The 22838-nt window shown below is 39.0% G+C and overlaps 1 protein-coding gene across 11 annotated transcripts in view; it reads left to right on the top strand.

Moving 5' to 3' along the window:
* LOC139714112 (segment polarity protein dishevelled homolog DVL-3-like) overlaps positions 1-22838 on the top strand; it is a 110645-nt gene that overhangs the window by 52677 nt on the left and 35130 nt on the right. For 5 of the 11 annotated variants that reach the window (XM_071625829.1, XM_071625827.1, XM_071625826.1 and 2 more), the window contains exon 6: positions 1997-2020. The exons of the other annotated variants lie outside the window; for them this stretch is intronic. In XM_071625829.1, the coding sequence (XP_071481930.1) occupies positions 1997-2020 (24 nt within the window). The remainder of the gene's footprint in view (positions 1-1996; positions 2021-22838) is intronic. 11 annotated transcript variants of the gene reach the window in all.

Below are 22838 nucleotides of genomic sequence, written 5' to 3'. Positions count from 1 at the left end.
TGCTATCATAAATTCCCAATACCTTTGGAAGCAGATTCATGCCAAAATATTGAGTGAAGTAAATTTGATACACCAGATGGCCAGAAATGTCCACACGGATGCAGTGTGAATAACACCCTCTGCATGCAATGATATTTGTGTGATGGAATGGGTTTACCAAGGATAAAGCGACTGTACAAAATGTATGTTCATATCATGATTTGTAGCCATCCATCTCTGAAATGAGTTTGATATTATGCTTATTACCGTATTAGTATGGATGACTGTAAAGCAAAAGGCCATGGACAAATACAGGCTTTCATATGTGATGAATAGAACATGTTGGAGAACTCTACAAAGAGATGGGGTTACATGCAGATATTAGACCCCGTTTACAGTGCGGGGCTGGGCCGAGCCGCGGCCGAGCCGCGGCCGAGCCCAGCCTCAATTGCGAGGCCGGGCCCCGCAATTTTGTCCGTTTACACTGCCGGGCTCGGCCGCGCTTTTGATTCAAACCTTTCAATATTTTGTCGTAGTGGCGCTCTGCTTGTAAACAAATGCAATTTGGTATTGTCTGGTTTTCAGACCCTTTGCCGAATGAATTCCGTGGCGATGAAGTCGCCGTTCGGGCAAAGGCCTTTGCCGAAGGAAAGAATCCTTTGCAGGACAAAACGACCTTAAACTATACTAGTTTTTGACGTTGAGGGGTTAATATCCTGAATAGCGAAAGATAGAGGCAGAGGGTTTGGAAACCAGACTAAAATTGGCCGCGCAATTGGCCGCGCATTTGGCCCAGTTTGCGTTTACACCAAGAAAAGGCCGGGCTCGGCGGCGGCCGAGACCACCTCCAGAGCGAGGCCAAATGCGAGGCCAATTTTGGCCTCGCATTTGGCCTTTTGCGCATTTACACTGAAGCGAGGCTGGGCACGGCCGCGGCCGAGCCGCGCCCGAGCCTCGCACTGTAAACGGGGTCCTAGTTTCATGAGAAGACTGAGGAACCTGTCTTATGCAGATATGGAATCTTTACTATTAAAGTCCTCGTCAATTGTGCATAGTACATTGTCCACATCGATCAAGACACCATTACATAAGAGGTACATGAATACAGTGTTTTGGAGTGAGACTAGCTTTAGCTGAAGTCAGAAACATTTTCTTACATTGAATAATCCTCAAAGTTTAGGGTCCATGGGCTTTCATCATCTTTCATGAATTTTTTTTTTTTTTTTGACATAAAAACTCATCCACTTCATCACATACCTAACATCAGTAATTAAAAATAGCACAGATTGTGTGTATTTATGGTTTTGAGTGTGTGCCTTCAATGTTTGCGAACTCTAATGCGTGGCCCATGTGTTTGTGTGCGTATACGCTGTATGTGGGTGTATGTATGTGTAAATCATTTGCACTGAGTGTTGGTGAAAATGTGATGCAAATTGGGAGTATGCAGACGAGATGTTGATAGAATTGCAAGACCTTTTCTTTTTTTAGAGAACTACTGGTACTTGAAGCTGGAAGACAATATATTTGTGACAAGTTGTGAACATTAGCATCTTCCATGGATTTTTTTTTTTTTTTTTTTGGGGGGGGAGGCTTTCATGGTCCATATGTTGTATAAATATTTGTGCTGCTGGATTGTATGTTCTGTTGAAAACCATAAGGGCGTATGAGCCAAACCGAAGCCTGAGGGGTTATACCCTTCTGTTATTCATGAGGTAATATGTTTACAGTGATGTTGAGAAGTATCATCGCAGTCTTAGCATTTTAAAAATGAAAAAGTCACGTAATTCTGTTTGATGAACTCTCAAATCATGACAAAAGCTGTCTTGTTAATGGAATTTTTTAGATATTGTCATTTCATTTGCACTTGGTATCCTTCTGTTCAGAAAAGAAACATGTGGAAGATCTGTAAATTTGGTTGTTCTGATGTGATATGTTCCGTGTCATGTGAAAATGTAACTCATCTTTGATTTTTTTTTTTTTTTTACTTTCATTTTGTTGGTCGGTCACCTAACAAAAGTTGTCCGAAATGTGCACAGTATATGTAAGTACCATCGTCCCTGTACATAAGCTTGTTTATCCTTCTCATTCATTTTAGCTGCACCCCACTTTGTTTTCACAGTTTGCGGTTGTGTTCACACTATTTATTCACCGGTTCATTTTTTTTCCTTTCTTTTTATCCTTCTTGTTCACGTTGTCGTAGCAAGATTACTAGAAGCTTTGCGTTTTATGACATATGTAGATGAGAAAAGCAGATTCTTCTGAAAAAGGCATTAATACTTTTTTGATATCTGCATCTTTGTGTGTGTTAAGAAAATGAGAGTTTAAGCAAATTAGCAACAGAAAATTTGAAATGATTGTTGTATTCTGAAAATTGAAGTTGTTTGGTGCATTCTCCATCAGATGGTTCATTTCAAGCATTTGAGATGGAATGGGTACAAAGATAATGACTAGATGGGATAGAAAGTTAACCAACCAACTGTTAGAAATTGTGAGGTATCTCTGTATATTTATTTTGCCCCGACAAAATGGATTTTAGAGTTCAGAGTTCATGTGCAGAGTAATAATGGCAGTATTCCCTTCACCACTCTGCTGTTTTTGTAGAGTTCATTGTCAGTGTCGGGTTGAAGATTATCCCATTTCACCATCCATCTTGTTATTTTCCCCCCTCGGTGTGTCCGCATCTAAGTTATTATACAACAGATAGCACATAATGAGCCCTCTTACTGGCAGTGATGTATTTGGATGTTTATTTGTCGTCCATAATGTCCAAGTTACTGTTCAGTCTGAATCCCACAACCCCCTCCCCCAAATTAATATAGACAAGTGTGGAGGAACTCCTCGCCCCACCCTCCCTGTCTTCAGCAGTGTGTAATCCTAGAGTTTACATTGCTTTTGCACATTTAAAAATGTATTGTGAAATATCACCCTCAACCCTTCCATATAGAGGCCTGTAGGCAATTATTGAAAAAAAAAAAAAAGTTGTTAATGCCATTCCTGATATTGTCTAGTTATCTCTATCCCCCCCCCCCTCCAGTTTTCATTATTTCATAACTGAATTTGTAGAATGAGATAAAGATGTGCACTTAAATTATGGCCATCGTAGTAGACATAGGTGGCAGACACATAACAGTGCATACGCAGTTATTCATTCATTCACCCCGAGTGTCCACTGTGACCTTGTGTGCTCTGGCATGCCTGTACAGGCTTTATCAGTAGAGGGAGCTGTTGACTTGAGAAACCGTAGCTACTCGAGGCAAGTGTAATATACAGTGGGTCTACTGAGAAATCATGTTTGCATTTTTTAAGTTTTTCATGTGTTTTTGCTGCTTAAGTTTTTGAATTTTAGTTACACATCACTTATTCTTGCTTCTGGTTTTTAAATGGAATCTTTGCATGGCATTATCTACTGATTTACTGATATTTTTTGGTGTTTTTTATTGCAAATAATCTTTGTTTATTATTTTTTGATACACGAGTATTAGTAAATTTGCTTTTATTTGATTTGTCTGGAGATCAATACTTTTTACATCTGTTTTTATGTTGCAATGCTCAGAAATTTGGAAGTGCTTGAGTGAAATAATTACTTATTTCTATAAAGAAAAAGGTAATCTGATTTCTATTTAGTCATTGTTGCATTGTTTTGATTGAAAATCTTGATGATGATTCAATTTGATAATGATGAAAGCTAAGTCAATGTCATCAAATTGATGTGTTGTGGAATAATAATATAGAATGAGCCATTGTGTGATGGTTCTAGAGTTCAAACCAGGTAAACAGATGTGGATGTAAGAGACAACATATGACAATCTCCATACATCAAAGGTCCTTCTCTATATCTTGAGGGCATGTAAGAATGACAAACAGACCATACCATCCCACCCCAGGGGAAAAGGAAAGGGGGGGGGAGGGGGTTGGGTCGAGCAGAAGAATTAACCCAAAATCATATCAGCTACTTCCGGTTATTTAGGGTATATCCCCCGTAAGACAACAAATACAAAACAGCGCTGCAGCAAATGGGGCCGCCATGTTTTGAAAGCCTAATGCCAATGTAAACGGGTCACGGAGAGTACATGACCCCTCCCGATGAGATTTCTGTCAGTGGTTGGGCAAATGGCAAGCTTTTGGGATGGTGGAGGGGGGAAGAGAATGAAATTTAAAGGTTTGGTCTGATTTTAGATTACCTTTTTGCTTTGTTTTCATGTACAAGTGTAGTCTCATACCTTGTATATGGAGATACACTGTACCTCTTTAGCTCTCAGCAAGAGTTAAATACATGAAGTAGAGAAGAAATGAGAGATTGGAAATACAATCAAGATCCATGTGAAAATTGTAGTGCATAATTTTTAGCTGAGTGGCAAGGTATTTGTTGTTGGCAGTTTCATCTCTTCTCTTTGACACCTTAGCCCTAATGGAAAAATACAGACAGACAGACAGGCATATACACACAAACACATACACACAAAAGTAGTGATATTTGCATCAATAATGTCTCTTAGCTCTGAAAGCATCATGAAGTTTTGTTGCTATTCGTAAAATCATAGTATATTCTATGATTACGATCCCATTGTACCTATAGGCAGTCAGGATCTGTGTGCAAACAGAACTGATTGTGTATCAAAATACAATTTCACAAGCCTGTGACTAATCAGGTCGAATCAACAGAATAGCATTACTTGTGAGATGTTCTGTCGAAATGAAATTCTCCAGTGGTGGGACTGTGGTTGGACAGATTATGTGTAAGTATTGTCTAATTTAAAAACAAATAAAATCCTAGGAAGTTCTCAGGCAGTGGAGAATATTGAAACACATTCATGGTTGAGGGATTGTCTTGCATGATGGAGTAAGATAAAGACAGTCAAGAAGTGATTGGATGGATAGAAATTGGTTCATTGGTCCCGACGAACCACGAAAACATCCCTCATCTGATACCTTTAGTGTCGAAGGAGATTGTTCCTAGACCTCCCGCCAGGTCTGACATCCTCCCTGTTACCCCAGGCTGCATTCCCCTCCCACCAGGGTTTGACACGCCCGGCTCGGCTCAGAGCTTTTGCCCTTAACATTCATGTGACATCTCACCAACCCCAGCCCCTCCATCCCCTGCAATCCACCACCCCCCCCCCCCCTTCACTACTGTAAAAGTGGAAATTTTCGCGGTGTTGAAATTTTCGCGCATTTCGCGCAACCAGAAACTAGCGCGAAAATAAAAGCACGCAAATATTTTTGTGTGCCATATGTTCCAGTAGTTGAGGTCTTGATTCAGCGGAATTAAAAACACACGAAACTCTTCTTACCCCGCTGAGTGCGAAAAATTAGTCGCGCGAAAATATCCACTTTTACAGTATGCCAGTTAGAAGATATCAGACTCCAACTTGAACTACACGTGGATGCAGGTATGACTGCTTAGCTATGCATCCCCTGAGGGGGGGGGGGGAACCAAATACATCCCCCCTCCCCATTTGTGTCCCCAGACCCCTGTCAGTGCACCAGCAGTTGTGTAAATCAATCTGCCGCCATCGCCAGTGGCCCAGCCCCATCTGTGTAAATCCCTGTGATGCCAGAAAGCCAAACTTGGCTAGTCCCAAGTTGTTTCCGGTGATTACCTGGACAGCAATAAATAAACATTACTCCTTCTGTCGCCATCTCGCCTCTCTCCCTCTCTTTCCCTTTCAATAGATATTTCTTCCAGCAGTACCTCAGTTCCTCGGAAACTTTCCCTACTTTTGGACCCTTTTTACAACAGCATTAGTGCCCAATAAGGTGGTTAAATGATTAAAACATTAATTGTAATAATGTCCTCCCCCTCCAAAAATACAAACAAACAAACAAACAAAAAAGCAAGCAAATGGATGGAAAACTAAATGCCATGATGGTCCAAGTAAAAAATTATGAATTTTTTGATATAAGTTTTCCTTGTAAATGGATTTGAGTTAACATGACTTATCTATATATTTTCCTCATGTAGTATACAAGTTTATTACACATTGTTTTCACAAATATGTTGTATTGGTGCTGTTCTACGCTAATCATATTGTGAGTAAACTAGAAGACAGTGGTCACTCTATAATGATTATGTTCGATGTCAGGTTCAAATGCAGTATATGCCGTATATCTTGTGAACCTTATATTTTTTTTTTCAAATCAAGACCTTTAAGACATTTTGCAATTGAGAACTAGAGCCACAGAATAACAAATCAGCACTAACCTTTCATCAAGAAACAAAGGTAGGGATTACTTACTCCTACTTTGAAGGGGGTTTACATTGCATTTGTGCTACAGGGGTCAACATTTTGCAGTATTTTTAATATCGGGAATATAGGTCTGCTCGCAAACTTTGCAAAATAAACCAACCACAAAATACCTGGTGTATACCGTACAGGATGGAACGTGACTATAGTATAATGTAGTCAACATCTTAGTTGTAATATTTTATTATTATTATTCACAATAAACCAACCACAAAATACCTGGTGTATACCGTACAGGATGGAACGTGACTATAGTATAATGTAGTCAACATCTTAGTTGTAATATTTTATTATTATTATTACTATTATTTATAGTGCGCTTTTCCCACAAGGCCCAAAGCGCTTACAATCAATTCAAAACATGTACGACAGTATGTATAATTGGATAAATGTTATATATACAGCTACGAACTAGTTGCTACTGAAAAGATGTGTTTTCAAGGCTTTTTTGAACACACTGACTGATGGAGACTGTCTAACGGTAAGTGGTAAATTGTTCCAGTGCTTTGAAGCAGACACAGTAAATGTCCTATCACCGGCTAAGGTGCGAGTAACAGAGTATGTGAGACGAAGCGGATCACTAGATGACCTCAAATTTCTAGTAGGTGTATATAAAGTCAAACAGGCGTCTAAATATTTCGGAGCTTGATCGTTAAGGATTTTATAAACAAACAAAACTAATTTGAAAATTATCCGTTGCTTCAAAGGAAGCCAGTGCAACGACTTCAGAAGTGGCTGAGATGGGTAGTCCCTAGAAACCTGAAACACTAATCGGGCTGCCCAATTTTGAAGTCGCTGCACACGATCCAGTTGAGTTGAAGGAATGGAAGAGAGAAGCCCGTTACAATAATCTATACGGGATAGAACTAAAGAACGCACTGCGTTATGACATGCAGATTGATCAATAAATCTCCTAATCCTAGCAATATTTCTTAAATAAAACGTAACAGTACTACAAATTTGAGAAATATGTTGAGACATTGACATTCGACAATCAAAAATAACACCAAGATTTCTTATTATTTCTGAGGGGCTAATTAGTGTGCAACCAACATTGAGCTGAATGTTTGAAAGACCGCGCAGATTGTGGGCTGAAGCTGCTACAAAAAACTCAGTCTTCGAATCATTCAGTTTCAACTTATTTGCTACCATCCTTGTGATGCCTCCTTTGTTTTTTGAATTCCTCTATGCCGAAAGTAATATTTTTTATTATTGAATTGTAGTTGTCAGTTACTCAGTTCCTGCTTGATTACATCTAACAATTTCCGTGCTATTCCAAATATGTGGCAAATATGCCTGGCAGTTTTTGTTTGTGTTGGGGCAAAAGTCACAAATTGATCAACACTTGCAGACTGAGGGCTTGAACCCTTGCCGGAAAACTGTTAATTTCCACCCCCTCCTACACCCCTTGGGAATCACTACAAACCTAATTGCCAGTAGAGATTTTATCTGTCTTTTTCTGTCAATGAACTCATTGGTGATTGAAGGAGCCCAACATATTTAGGTTACATATTTTACAATACCCCATCAGCTAGTCTAGCTTCAAGGCTGACATTCTTCTGTGTCTTTTCCCCATTTACTGTTTACATTGTACCTTTGACCCTCTTGAAGGCGTTATAACGTGGCAGCTCTCCTTCGCAAGATATTCTTTGGAATCTTGAAAGGAATTGTAAGGAAAGAGTCTTCGCAAGTTGTTGCTCATGACCCTGTGAGCAACCATGTCTCAACATTCCATTCATGGTCATAATATAATGTTTAAAAGTTTATAATTTGAATATTTGTGTGTATCTGTGTGTTCCAAGGTTACTGGGAAATACTTCAGAAGGTAAAGGAATTTTGCTTTTTGGCTTTTCCGAGCATTTGATGGATTCAGCCAAACCATTAGTATATTGAACAACTGTGTGTTGACATGCTTTTCTGATACCAAATGCCATTTTCACATCAAATTTGATGGAATTCAATAAAATTTGTACACTAGGGGATATAGTACTGTTGAGCCGTCATTTGCATGTAACCCAGAGACCTTAAAATGGCATAGGTCCCTGAAAACAAAATTTAAAATTATAAATATTTAGTGTAAGAAATGAACAGAGAAATAAAGGTATATATAAGCTTGAGTGAATAAGTGAGTGGATATGAGATTAAGTAGATACAAAAATTAAATGAAAGAAATTAATACATGAATACGTAAAGGTTACACGGAAACAAAACGAAGAAGGAACTATCTATAAGTGTAAATGCAGATTCAATTCAGGCTCATATTGTAGAATTAACCAAATAATTCAGCTATTCTTCCCATGGAGGAGTGAAAAGTTTTGAAAATGCGTGTACATTCAAGGAAAATCCTAGGTACAACTTTTGATTTATCTTTAACAGAAAAAGAATAAATTTTGATATATATATGACATAAATGTAACATACCGCAATTTCAACAGTCATCCAGCAATGGAATTTCATTGAAAGTTGAAATGCCCTCCAAAAAAAAAGGGGGGGGGGGCTTGTACACATAATGGCATTATTGATTTAAAAAAAAATACTAAAAATACTGTTTTGATGGGATTGTATCAAGAGATTGTCCTTGAATCATCTCAGATCTCATGTAATGGAAGATTTTTCTAACTGTGGATTGATTGAAGTCGCTATATGAAATATGTTGTGTATTCAGTTTTTAATGGAAACCCGTAGACACAGTACTGGTGCTGCAAAGCTCAGCTCTTTTTTTTTTTTTAAAGTCACATGAGAGCAGTCATTGAATATATCGTAAGGTCTTTAACAAGGAAACCATGTGAGAAAAAAAAAATGAATGTCCTTCAAAAAAAAAACACCTCGTAATCTTGTAATCCAAACATACCAGTAATTATGAAGTTCAGACCTATATCTGCGTTTATGGTTCGTAAAGCACAAAGTCTTATGCAAGCATAGTTTATTATCAAATCTAGCACAGTTCACATGATGAAATTAATCCAGGTTTGTGCAGACATGATTAAGATGAGACCGAAAGCTCTATTACATTACCATAACATTAGAGGGGATTGAATGACCGATGAAGCTGGATATTTCTGTTGTGAATTGGTGTGACAGAGGACAAATTTATCAGGAAAACAATGGTCTTTGACTGCAAGTAAACAGAGTGTATGTTACATAGGAGGGTGTATAATCATATCTTGGTGTAGTTATGAAATAATAACACGTTTTTGGTTTATTCGTTGCCTCACACACTTTGTTTGTATGTCTACATTTCTATGTCTCTTGATAAAAAAAGCATAATATCATGCTGACTTTTGATAGCAAACAATGGCTTCTCTCCTCTTTCCACCATATTGACGGACTTGGTGGCTGTGAAAATAGTGCTCGGGGACGGTTGATAAGCGCAGAATGGCGTGGTCCGAATACCTCTGGGTAATCTTATCAAATCAGATTACGCAGACGCTGAGTGAGGAATACCGGTCTTCGTGGTCCAGCCCATATTACCTCTCTTGAGTTTTTGTCGAGATTGCTATCAGAGCCCACTGATGGGTTTCTTCGTCAGCTGAAGTCGGGAGATTTTAATTGGCTGTAACACCACTTTGATACTTTTTGCTACTGCTAGAGTAGTTTCCAGACTGCCAGGGCCATATTTCTTCCAGCAAGACTTGAAGAAGTTCACAAACAAATACACAGTATCTTTAAGTTCAGATCTAAATCTGTTTTCAAAAGTTGAATATTACCTCTCGGTGAATTGTGGTATTATGAAAAGCAATCATATTTCATAGTTCTTGATGTCACTAGTAACTGATATTTTCAGCTATTTGGGTTGCGATAAAAAACAATTTAATAAGACTTTAAACAAGACCAAGTTTTGTCTAGACAATTAGTCTGGTAGATCAGACATCTGAAGAACATTGGAATGTTTATCATGACATTTATTAGATACAAGAGCATTACTTATTGTAACTCAGCTATTGTGTAAGATTGACAGTTGACGTATGCTGGAATGTTTGATTGATCAGGATTGTGAATTGCAGGCAAATTTGTTTTTTTGTTTTGTTTTTGTTTTGTTTTGTTTTTGAAGAAAGAGAAAGACATGTCTGAAAGATATGGAACTTTGGAGTCACTAGATTGTGCTGCTAAGTATGGTTAGTGTTGTAAATATTAGACATGAACTAAGTCTGTGTTAGAACACAAGCTTACCTGGAGTGTATTCCTGATATATGACTATATACAGACAGTTCAATTTGATGTTTCTCAAGTTATACATTATTAGGTACATTTCCTGTTGATGGCAGTGGGCTATTTCAGCCACAGCAGCGATTATTCTGGATAGAAACAACAACGAACACAAGACGTCCAAGATGTCAGCTCAGCTGATGAAAAACCATGGAAAAGAAAAGTTTCTTTTTTAGTTTTAGTTTTAGTTTTTTGTTTTTGTTTGTTTTGTTTTATTTTTTAAAGGAGGAAGTAATATGAAAACATTGAAGAACTAGGAATCTATTCAAGGAAATTCATGCCCTTGTCCTAGAAACATTTCAGCCCCTATGGATAACAGCAGGTCTTCCGTTCACTGTCTGGTCTAGGGCTAGTACCCTGCTGCTACCACCTCGTTCATCCACCAGGATGCCAGGCCCATGGTATTAATTTCTGAATGGGGCTGGCTTTGATTGACAGGTAGTAATTTAAAGTTACCCATCACATTGTCCAATGTGCTTCAAATTGATTAGATACAGTGCTCATGTTATTGTGTAGACAGGATTGGTATTCTTGAAGATCGGTTCCTTCAATAAAGACATTACGGCAGTATGTGATTTATAATGCAATATTGTGCACACTTGAAAAATAATGCTTTACAACTCCGTATTTCATATTTGCTCAAGTGCAAATATCTTTGAAATGAAATGTGTTTTATGTGACATTACTCTATGTGATAAATGAAATCTGTGATAAAATTTAATCTGCTTATGATGGAATATTTTGAACTACAGTACAAGGACTCTCCCTTCTTTTGCATTATTCATTTCTCGATTTAAGTATCTGTTAATTCAAATACCAAAAAAAAGAAAAAACAAACCCCAAAACACCGAACATTCAGTAAATAAATTCCTTTTGTGTTATCCAGCCTCAGACCTTGTCATCATTGTCAAGATTCAGCTCTAGGTAATGAAAGACACCACACACATGTTGTATATATTGTCTTCTGAGGTAGGGAGCCTTGAAGGGAGGCTAGCAGTCATGTCAAACTGAAGGTCCCCTGCCCTGCACTATTACTCAACCAGCGGGGAAGCTAATGTATGCATATTATGCAAATAATTTGCTCAGCTGGATATGATATGCATGTTTAGGGTGAGTCATCGTGTAGACTCTGGGCCCAGGCATTTATTCAGAATTCTGAGCTTTGTATGCATGCTGTGCCTTCAGAGATTCTAAATTATGTATAATTGAAGGAAAGACTGAGTGTGACTTTTAGAAAGAATGCTACAGGAATGAGTGCTGTGTCAGTGATAAGACAAATGTTTTTAATCTATTCGCATAAAGTACAGTCTCTCATGAATAAAGATATGAATACGTACTTCCAGTGAACACAAGGATTGTTATTATTATTATTATTATTACTACTACTATTATTGTTATTATTATTATTATCATTATTGTTGTTGTTGTTATTTATATATTCGACTTTCAATCACAAAAATATATTCATATGCATAGGAACATATACTTTTGCATGATATCAAAATTCCTATTTTGCTTTGCTCACACACAAAAAAAAATGACTTTAAAAAAGATGGCCAATATCAATTTATACACATTTCTCATGCAACTTTTAAAATGAATTTTCTTATCATAAATACATTCAGACTTTTCAGGTGAGTGCCTTTTCTGAATCGCACTGGCAATGTTGATCTTCTTGTCCTATAAGGTGTGTTTTCATATGATGAGAGGGAGAGTGTTGATACTATTTATGGGGGTCCTCTGCCTGCCACATGGGACCATTTAACACCATTGAATTTTCGTTGTTTGTCCTTTTAGGCTTTCACTCAGTACTTACTCCCTTTATCCCTTGCAGTACCATATCCGCCATATACTTTGCATATTGGAGTTTATGTGCAAGACCATATCAGGAGCGGTTGGATTCTCAGTTGAGAATCACAGTGACAGAATTAAAAAGAAGATTTTTCCCTTTTCAGAAGAAAAATTAGTGATATCAAACCATGAAGATATACAGTGCATTTACGTCGCGGGAGGCAATATTTTCGGGAGTTGTTCACTTTTGTAAATATCAATCAACTCACAAAATATACAGCATTAGATTCAAAAGGCTAAAGTCTGATCTGAGGCTACCTTCTGTGTGCCCGGCATGAGTGATTGCCAATTTGCAGAGCTGATCAGATGCTGGAGATAGGCGGCGAGCGTCGCATCTCTCTCTTTCATGTATGGGCAGTGATGGAAAGCGCTTCGCGATTAATATTCATCACGCCGGGGTCTTAGAAGCTGAGCAATGGAAGCCCGGCGAGCATTTCTCATAATCTTAGAAGCATTCATTAATCACCGTATCCTACAAATTTATTAATGAAATGTGAAAGGCAGGGAGAGGGGGAGAGAAAAGAAAGGGGAAAGATGCATCAAGCTCTTCAAATATGCAAAGACCTCTCTTATCAAGGTACCATCCGTCAATGTAGTAAGTCAAGGGAAAAATATGACTGCTCTGTATTTGCCAAAATTATGATGAAGACCCCATTCACATATGTAAAATAAATACTTTTTTTTGGGGGGGGGATGGGGCATTTGAGCTCTTTCACTACCATTGCTGAGCTGTTGTATGCAATGTTAACAGTCTTTTTACATGTAGATGATGTGCGGGAGAAGTTAATGTGATTGAGGAAAGGCAACTCTGCCAAGAATTTTACCTCAGGAGCTATCCAGACCTAATGCGAAGAAGCGTAAATTTATGTTGCAGTGATCGAGAAAACTTACAAGTAAATGAGCTGTGTAGGATGTACCTCAAGCCATGCCCAGGTCTTGTCCGCCCTTGTCCTTGGGGAGTTATCCTCAACATGAGTTTGAATTATGATTGGAGGGATGTGGGATCAAATACTCATAATTTATCTCCTACTTTCATATAAATACATCTACTAGTTCATAATTTATGTTTGAGAGATAATTGTGAATTGGGCCCTTGCTATGGACTTGTTTCCATGGCATCTGTAATAAATTATTGTTGCAAAGCTTGCTAAGGTTTGCAGTGCAATGTCTGTGTGTAACTTATAATATGGAAGTGTGAAGACCCTACACCTTATAATGACTGGTTTGATTCAGTCTAGGCTGATACCATGGAAACATGCATGTCCATCGGAGCTGTAGCCATATTGTTTGCCACCATAGGAATGCGTCGCTTTTGTTTTTCCATCTCCCCTGTAAGACCGGTAAAACAAATATTCACCCCGTGGAGGTTTGGAAGGGAGCGTCTGGATGATATTTTGATTTGATTTTCCCCCATTGAGTCATACCTGGTGTGCGTCTTGCCTCCTGTAATTGTCCCTGTCACTCAAATCTAGAGACGAGAGTGGTACATGTATCTTTAAAGGGGCTAGTCAAGTGTGGCCAGAAGTATATAATACTGTCAGACCAGTGTTTGTCTACACAATGCGCTGTATGCCAGTGGCGATTCGCAAAAGTGTCATGCTGCAAAAAAGGTAATTGGCTCTGATTAGCAGAAGTTTCATGGCGCGAATGTTTCTGATGTGACTGAACAGTATTTATTTGAATACCTATTCTTGTCTCAGGCCTCGATTTCTATTTGATTTGGGTCATGGCCAGTTTGTCCTTGACTCTCAAATTTTTAGAGGATGCAACTTACCAACTTGGGAACCCCAGGGGGCATCAAGGCCAAGATTAACACCTATTCAGATACCCTAATGTATTGATTTTCAGCAATATTGATTTGATTGATATTTCTTTGCCTGGCAGCAAAAGTTCAAACTACTGTTTTAGAATGTGATACTGTACATTTATTGTCTTGATATTGACATCATATGGAGCTATGTTATCAAGTTAGCCAGCTAGGTCTATCTCACAGCTGAACTGAGGTCAAACTTCAAGTTAGACAAATGTATTATGCAGATGGATATATAAAAAGACACAGAATATTATGTTTTTGTTTTCAAACTTCATAATATTCCTAGTTACTTTTACCAGAGAAGGGTCTCAGCCAGAAGTGGCCTTTAAACTCTTCAAATTTTGTAGGGGCATTAATTACGACCAGTAGATGAAAATATATCAAGTGAATAACCCAACTTGAAAGAAAACCTTGACAGCACTGCTGTAGATAAGTTTTCATTTCTAAAACCAAACCTTGTCTTTATCCCTGGAATTCTTGGGATTGAAATGTGTCATTCAGTACCTGCCTATGCTCATCATTTGATATTAAAGTGTACTTACCAGATGTAATGATATTCAAATCAATCAGATAAACATATTTAGTGGTATGTTTTAATGACAATTTCATGTTGTCCTTGAGAAAGTGTCTGTTGTGACAGACTAAAGGCAGAGCCACCTTGCAACTTGAATCTCGCTCCTGACTCCTCTCGAAGTGGTCACCTGGGGTCAAAGCCAGGCAGCTGGATCCCCACTGAGAGAGGGGAGGGAGGGAGGGAGGTAGCTGGTGGTGGTGGTGGTGGCAGTAGATGCAGCTGTACCTCTAAAGAGTCAAAACTTATTAACAGACGAGGACAAGTTCATGGTGCTGGTATGGTAACTCCATCTCCCCCACCCCCTTTCCCCCTTTTCTTTTGGCCATCCCTAGTGGAACCTTGAACACCCCCCTCATGTGATATTGGGGGCTCTCTCTGCACCCCTTGCTCGCCTCCTCCATCCTCCCTGTGTCTCCTGTGTGGCCCTATTTTTGTGAGTGGTATGGGTATCGCCCAGGAAGAGACAAAAAGGAAAGACCAGTTGGCGGTGATGCTGTCGCCGGGTGGAGCTGTGGAGGGGTAGCAAGCTGGTGAAGTTGTTTGCGTCCTTCTTGTCCTTTTGTTGTTTTCCGCACATGTTTAGTGATGCATGTTTGTAACTTACTGCCTCATAACAAGTTGATGGTCGCATCAAACCGTTGTCTCTAAATTGCACATGTAGAACTTCGGGGGAGCATTTAAAAAATGAATTGGCCTCTCTTCTTTTGGATTGGGCACTCTCGGATGATGCTACGAGAGGCTTGTCTTTTGTTTTGGTCCTTCATTGTGTTTCGTTATCTTGTTGGAAGTGGAAGGATATGATGAGATCCACCTTCATCCGGAGTTATCCATCCTCGAAGACAAGTTAGTGGCGGCAGTGCTGTTGTGATTCTTGTGCATGTTACGTTCTGCCAGTGTCCTCACATCTCTGTAAAACCGAGGTCAGCCTAATACTATGTTTGATACTGTGGTTGCAACATATTTCTTAAACACTGTGCTGTGGCTTTAATAGCTGTTACCAGATTGGGTCTACACAGTTGATGGTTGCCTGGGGTATGACGTTGATTAATCAAAGTGTTGTTAGTTTTTGTATTACATGCCAACTGTGATGACCAATCCCACACGATTGCCCAGTTTACCTCCATGCATCATCATTTCTGTCAAAGCAAAAAATACAAAAGAAAGCATCAAAATATCTTCTGAAACTGGCAGACACATTTCAACCAAGCTTACCATAGATGGTATCACTTGCTGTTGTGGAAAAAAAAAAATCAGTGAATACGTCACATCTTTTTCTGCCCTGTCACGTTGCTGCTCAAAATCAATTTCTTCTGATTTGTTCTGTATCTCTTACATCGCAGAGTGTCACTACTTCATGAAATTCAATCACGTGCAGCCCGAACTCTCTGAAATGGGTCAGAGTGCAGCGTTTCTTCATTGTGTATTTTGACAATTCTGATGCCTTAAGAGTACACGTGCTGACAATCATGTGTTTAACTGAACGAATACAAAAGAAAAAGAAATTGTCATACAGCATAATGCTTTACTTGACATCTACTGGTCTCCTATGTAGTCATTTTTTTTTTTTCTACGATATGTCTGGTATTTATCCATCTGTATCATATTTGATCACATTGGTGAAAAAAAAAGATGTCAATGGAATAGCATTTGAAAAGGTCATTGCCATTTACTGCCATCACAACTGAAGAACTTTGTGTGATATAATTTTTTGTTTTGAATTCATGAAGGAAAAGGAAAAGTTTCTATGAAGTCAGTGGGAGACTCTTTTGAGGCTATACTGTAAAGCAAGAAATTTCTGCAAAGTGGAGCTGACGCCCTCTTTCGCGGCAGTATATTTTCGCAAATTGCCACTAGTGTTCAATGCATATAGTGTAGACAAGAATTTTGCTTGCATTTTTAATTTCCCGAATCTTGGTTGTCCCAAGATTAATGAAATTATAGTGCATGCAGAAATGTCTAGTTTTACAGTAATTTGCATATTATGGGACTGGGACTAATGAGATCACTTTTGTGTGCCAATGGGAAAAAACTTGAAAATTCCTAATTTATCTTTATTCATAAACTCTTTTTTGTCAGCTTGTCATTGAAATTTTCACTCTGAGTTCAGTTTCATTTTTCTCCATTGATATCAATGTGAAGATGAGATGGCCATTCTCTTTTAAGTTGTTCTGTGTCGTCAGTGCACCCATGTGGTTCTTGTTATGACATGTGATCAGTGGGCATAATATTCCTACCCAGTGTACTGAGCAAGTTTACATTGAGAACATATGAGGTATTTTCCCATAGATTTTATCCCTTCTGTTGGTTTATTCTTTTGTTAAAAGTGATTTCTAATTCTGACCCAAGATTGTCATCACCACCATTTCACGCCCAAGTTGAGCCGACGTCAACAATTTCAAATTGAACCTGGAGTGAGATTTCATCTTGTGATTTTGGTCCTGTTCACACACGCTGAAAATGTTCTGGTTTCCAAAAACTGATTTTGCAATGCCGTATGAAAACTGTCACTTCATAATATGTGTTGATGCACACGCACAAATTTGTAATCATTGCAATCTGCATCGCAGTGCAAAAAAACAGTCAAACTTGATTTTTAAAAAAAAGACCGTCAAAATGTGTGACTGGTGCTCGAAAAAGACTCCAAAAGTTATTTCATCCCATGACACAACTTGCCATGACACTACAAAGTAGGTCTGCACACTACATAGCTGGGGTCATACACCAGTCATCGTTTAGGCATGCTCAGCTGGGAGATTTAAGAGTGCTTTGCGTGCATCTGAATGAGTATTTTTGGCCATGTGTGAACGATGGCAGCCTATGTCGATCTTCACATTGCGATGCAAAATGCGATAACTCTTGTGCATTTCTGCCTCTATTCATGAATTGCTTCCTATCCTACTGCCTTACTTAGTCTCTTTCAAGTTGTTACTACCTTTATTTCAATTTGATCAGTGAGTGCAGTTACCATTCTATTTCGTCTTTACGACAGTGCGCTGCCAAATTTATTGCATAGAAGCACTTGTGTCATTAAAGGTTTAATCACATGAATTCTGAAAGAAAACAAATATGAAAGCCTGTCATTTGTGTGCACAAACTCCAATTGTCAGCTTATCTAAAGATATTGCATACTATGAAGATACAGCCAAATCATATCTTTACAAGTAGAAACGCTCACTCGCCTTGCAAAAGAAGAAAAAGAGCATCTTAATCGGTAATGGAAGCAAATTAGACAGGGCAGACGCAGACGATGCACACTGAGGCATGTTGTTGAACCGAAGTGGCCTTCGTGTTATTTGCACTCTGTTGTCTCCGCCATGTGTTTGACTCTCCCCATTAGCAGGGGCCACCGAAAGAGGGCAGTGGGGGCTGCAGGAGAAGCCAGGCCGTCCCCTGACAGTAGCTTGCCCGAGGGGTTCCCATCCCAACCAGAGTTCAATCACCTCAACCCCCTCAGCTGAGTCCTCAAAATATGGGACTACATAGCATCTCAGATATATTGAAGGTTTTAGCAGAAAGATGTAAAGTTATACAATGTGAACGGTGACTGCAAAAAAAAAAAAAATGAAATTTTTCATCTCACAATACACTGGACCCCTTGCAGTTTTTACCAGCTGTGGTGCACTGCGATACATTGGCATTGTGTCACAGTGAACACACGATTTATGTGTGCAGGTCAGCTCTTCGCAAATAATTGTGACCCAAGTTTTGAAATCGTTTACAGTGAGAAGGATCAATCAAAAAGATGTGACGCTGATCATGATCAAAATTTCAAAACTTTTACAATGAAAATTACTGAGTATTAGAACTTAGCTGACCAACCGACATTTTTGCTTGAAGTTTACTCTTTTCTAGTGATGAAACTTCATACACGGTTGGACCTTTGATTCAGAATAGAAAAATGGATTGTCATAACCTTTCTTCAGAGACGTACAGGGGCCCCAGGGAATGGGGAGTCATCAGTGTTACTTGAAGGTTTACCCAACAGTGTTGGTGGTCCTTGCATCAAGCATGGCTGAAGGGGATGGGGCGATGATGATCAAAGAATGTATCCATAGTGACCACAAGAAAAATATGGCTAATGTATCATTTACTGTACTATTGGAATCACATTTTGTTTGTACTACTCCTGGGGCTCAAAAAGGTTGAGTTAGTTGTCAAAAAAAAAAAAAAAATTAATAATGATAAGAATCCCTTTCAGACTTGCAAGTTAGCTTGTTTCTGATGTTTGAAATTGAAGTTCTTACAGAATGAGTTATTTCTGTTTCTTTAGAAATTAACTTAGATTGGGCTTCCTACCACGTATCTCAAATCGTTTGTAGCCAATGTTTGCATGCAGGTTGAATTCATTGCTGAATTGTGAATCTGTGTTTGTAGCAAATCTGAACAGTTTGAACTCTGGAAGATGTTTTGAGTAGCATGACTGTATTCATTTTTACTTTACAAACCATAAGCTCGAGATGTAACTGTGTGTATGGTGCAAGTGCATATTCACATCGCTGCGTGTTCACTCGGACTGGGGGAGCTGTATTCTTGTGGACAGGCCATGGACTTTGGGACTTTTCCGTTGAACTGCGTAATGTCATTTGCTGAATACACTCGCATTCAGCTGGAGACTTATGCTGCTGCCTGAGCAACCTTTAACTCTAAACATGATTTGAATTGCTGCAGGACAACGATTACAAATGCGATATGATTTTGCAGTGTGAAAGCAGTCAGAAGTTTCAGCCTGGCCTCAATTTGCTGTGTCTTGGTGTAAAGTGCTTTTCTGTATCAATACATTTGTCATGCTGGAGGAAATATGAATTTGTTTGGCCTTGGAGTTGCATGGTTACCAATACATATATCTACAAATTGCTCAATTGCAAGCAAGCAAGAAGCTCCAGCAAGAACTGGCTGCAGTGAATATATAACTGTCATTTTTGTTTTCTTCTCAACCTATGCCTGATCTGGTAAGTGAGGAATGTCATCCAATGCAATTTCGAACTTGCCTGTCAGTAAACAGGCACCACAACTTAATTGATCTTCTGCTATCAACTTTCAGCAGTAATTGACATTTTGTTTCCAAATTTTCAGCGGCGGTGATGTGATTATTTTCACAGTCTGTTTACCAGTGGTGCGTATTGATAAACACAACTGCACAACAGAGACTGCGCCCAATAAGGTGATTGTTTACCACACCTGTCTGACATGGTCACTGATGGTCACTGATGGTCACTGGGGTCAGTTACCTAGAGGGTTGGTCACTCATTAATACAGATTGTTCTCAGGCACTATACACTTTACCTCTTTAGAAAGGACTTGTCTGGATGTACAGTTGAATTCTTCAAAAGAGTAAGAAACAGTGAAATGGAAAATAGATGACTGTGAAGAATATGTGTGGACATACAATTTGCATTGTTACAAACGATGCAGGCAATTGCACTGTCAAGATGCTTTGAGAGAGAGAAAAAAAAAAGAGTGCAAGATTATATCATTAGTATTATACATTTTATCTAGGCAGTCACATGATATTGTATCAATATCTCTTCATCACAACTTGTGATTTGAATGATGTGAGATAAATAATTCAAAGGGCGGGATTCACAGAATCAGCAAAGCCATTTTTTGTGTTTTTTTTTTTTTCTTTCTGCGAGTTTGCTTACTTTAACCATTCTTGGACTGTCATTGAAAGGACCTGGAACTTGTGCGATTCTGTGATGACATCTGAAGTTCTGCTTTGCGTTGGTGGAAATTAATTTTGTTTTGTTAGTAAACACTGATGACAGGGCCGTGAATTTATCACACTCCTCTAAAACCCTTTAAGGGCAATTTACCCCTATTTAATGGGACAGGCAAGAATTCTTCATTCTTTGACTGTTTTGCCAACGCCACTTTTGGTCTCTATATAGTCCATATGTTATGAGAATTTTGTAGCAAAAAGGATGGTTCCTGCATCCCTGATGCTGTGCAGAGTAAATTTGGAGCAATTTCTCGTATGGAACTAGAGCAGATTGAGATGATTGTGAAAATGATCGGATGAAATGTACCATCCTTTTTTTTTTTTGGAATACACTCTTTCATGCATTGATTGAATTCTCATATGATATACCACGATCTGGAAAGGAATATGAAAATAATTGATTTTCCGAAAGCAATTTGAGGAATACTGGGAAATTATTTCTCTCAGCCACCCCCCTCCACCCTATCTCTCTCTCTCTCTCTCTCTCTCTGCTTGTGTCTCTCTGTCTGTCTGTTTGTCTGTTTGTCTGCCTTTATCTTTCAAATGCTTCTCGCAAGCTCAAGTAGCTGGCAGCTATCCCGCATCATTTCAGTTCCCAATTTAAAGGGATTTTTGTTCATTTTTTGTTTCATCTGTTTGATTTTCTGTTAGATATATTTGTTTCAGGCACTATGCTATTATTCCGCACGGTTGCTTTATACCAAGGGGAAATTATATTTTTTTGTAGGGCAGTTGAAAAATGTAAACGTTTGATATTTGCCACACTGCGTGGTTGTTTGAGAGATGTCTTCTTTCGTTATTGTTTAAATGCCCTATGTGATTAAGAGTAGTTCGAGGATGTCTCTGCCAAAGTCATCTTTCAATGAAATTTGGATGACTTCTCAGCTCTCTTCCATTCCGTATGCACATTCATCTTTTTGGTTCCATGTTGTTTGTTGACAGCATGTTGTGTGATCAGGGTAACAGCTAAATTTCTGGTTAGCAACATGTGTTTGTCTTTGAGTGTGATGTACAGTCATCTTCATAGTGCCTTACTGCAAAGACACCTGTCATCACTGTTGTTCATCTGCTAGTGAATGCCGAAATGAGCATATATCGTGGATAAACATAATCAGTGGAATATCTATTCTGTCAAGTTCTGTTTTTAAAACCGCATCCTTTGACCCAATAATTCATAATGATAGCATTGATACTTTGGACCGACACCACTGCAGATCCGGTGTTTCTGCATCCCGTTGGCATGGCGATCAAGAAGGGGGAAGGATTCTGCAGACTTGGTGGTGTGGAGGGGCATCTCCATTCTTGTTTTGTTCGTTTGTGTTTGAATGGTAATTGAGACTCGCCATTGTTGGACACCTGCGGGATGCCTGTTAGAAGTGCGTCCCCGCTGAAGAAGAGGTGTGACAAGAAAATCCGCGGAATAGCGGCTTACGCCCACTCAACTGCATCCTCGAGAGGAAAACAATGAGTAATCGGGCAAACCAATTTGCACTGCGCAGTATAGACTCGCCTGGAAATCTCATATGATTGACTGCCATGTTTTGGTTCTGTAAAGAATTTCTCACCTTGTGTAGAGATCTTCTAAGTATGTCTGCAATTGGATGGACTACCTCAGAGTTAAACGAGTTTTGTGTGTTTGTAGAGACTGTTTGTTGATATCAGAATAGATACCAAGATTTCTACCTTGCAAAAGTATGAACCAAACATTGTCATCAGCTGTGTAGTTATGCAAGCCCTTTTTTTGTACTTGTTTTCCACTTTTTTTTCACAAGCACTTATTGTGGAGCAAAGTCTGTCGGAATAGAGTAGTTGCATCTAGTTTAGTTCATGTATAAGTTGATATCATCTGTATGATACCTTTTTTTTGGGGGGGGGGGGGAGGGAGGGAAGGGGGGTTAACAGTGATTGTAGACATATCACTAGATTAAAATGAGAGATTGTAGAATAAGGACAGATATTAGAGTGGGTACAAAAAAAAGGATCATGTTGAAAAAGTTTATTTTGGATGTTGGGTTTGTAGCTTACTGATGCTGCATCACAATGAAGAGTATGTACTCTTATTTTTTTCAAGAAAGAAAATTTATGACAGATATCAAGGTCACATTACAAGGGAAAATTTACATTTTGTTGCAGTTTCTGTTCCCATGCCCACAACTCAAAAGACTTCATTCAGACATTATGATAATGATCATTAAGAGAAGAAGAAGTCGCGTTGGCTAGCCACTGCGATGCCAAGAATACCGAGAGAGTGGTCCACGGATCAATACCAGCCTGTCCTCAGCGCCTTCCCTCGGTCCCAGCCCCATTGTTCTCGCTTGGGTAATGAGTTCCGGTTGGCCGGTGTCGCCCTTTGTGCATGCCCTGTCAATAAGGATGTTTCCAATGGAGAGGTGCCTGATGGACAGCTGTTTCGTAGAAAACTAGGCCATGGAAATAGAAAGGGAGAGCTGG

The sequence above is a fragment of the Diadema antillarum genome, unplaced genomic scaffold, assembly GCF_040938485.1.
Source record: "Diadema antillarum isolate AM-2024a unplaced genomic scaffold, OU_Dant_1.0 seq00002163_RagTag, whole genome shotgun sequence".
NCBI classification, from domain to species: Eukaryota; Metazoa; Echinodermata; class Echinoidea; order Diadematoida; family Diadematidae; genus Diadema; species Diadema antillarum.
The sequence above is the reverse complement of the archived record's forward strand: the minus strand, read 5'-3'. Positions and strand labels throughout refer to the sequence as shown.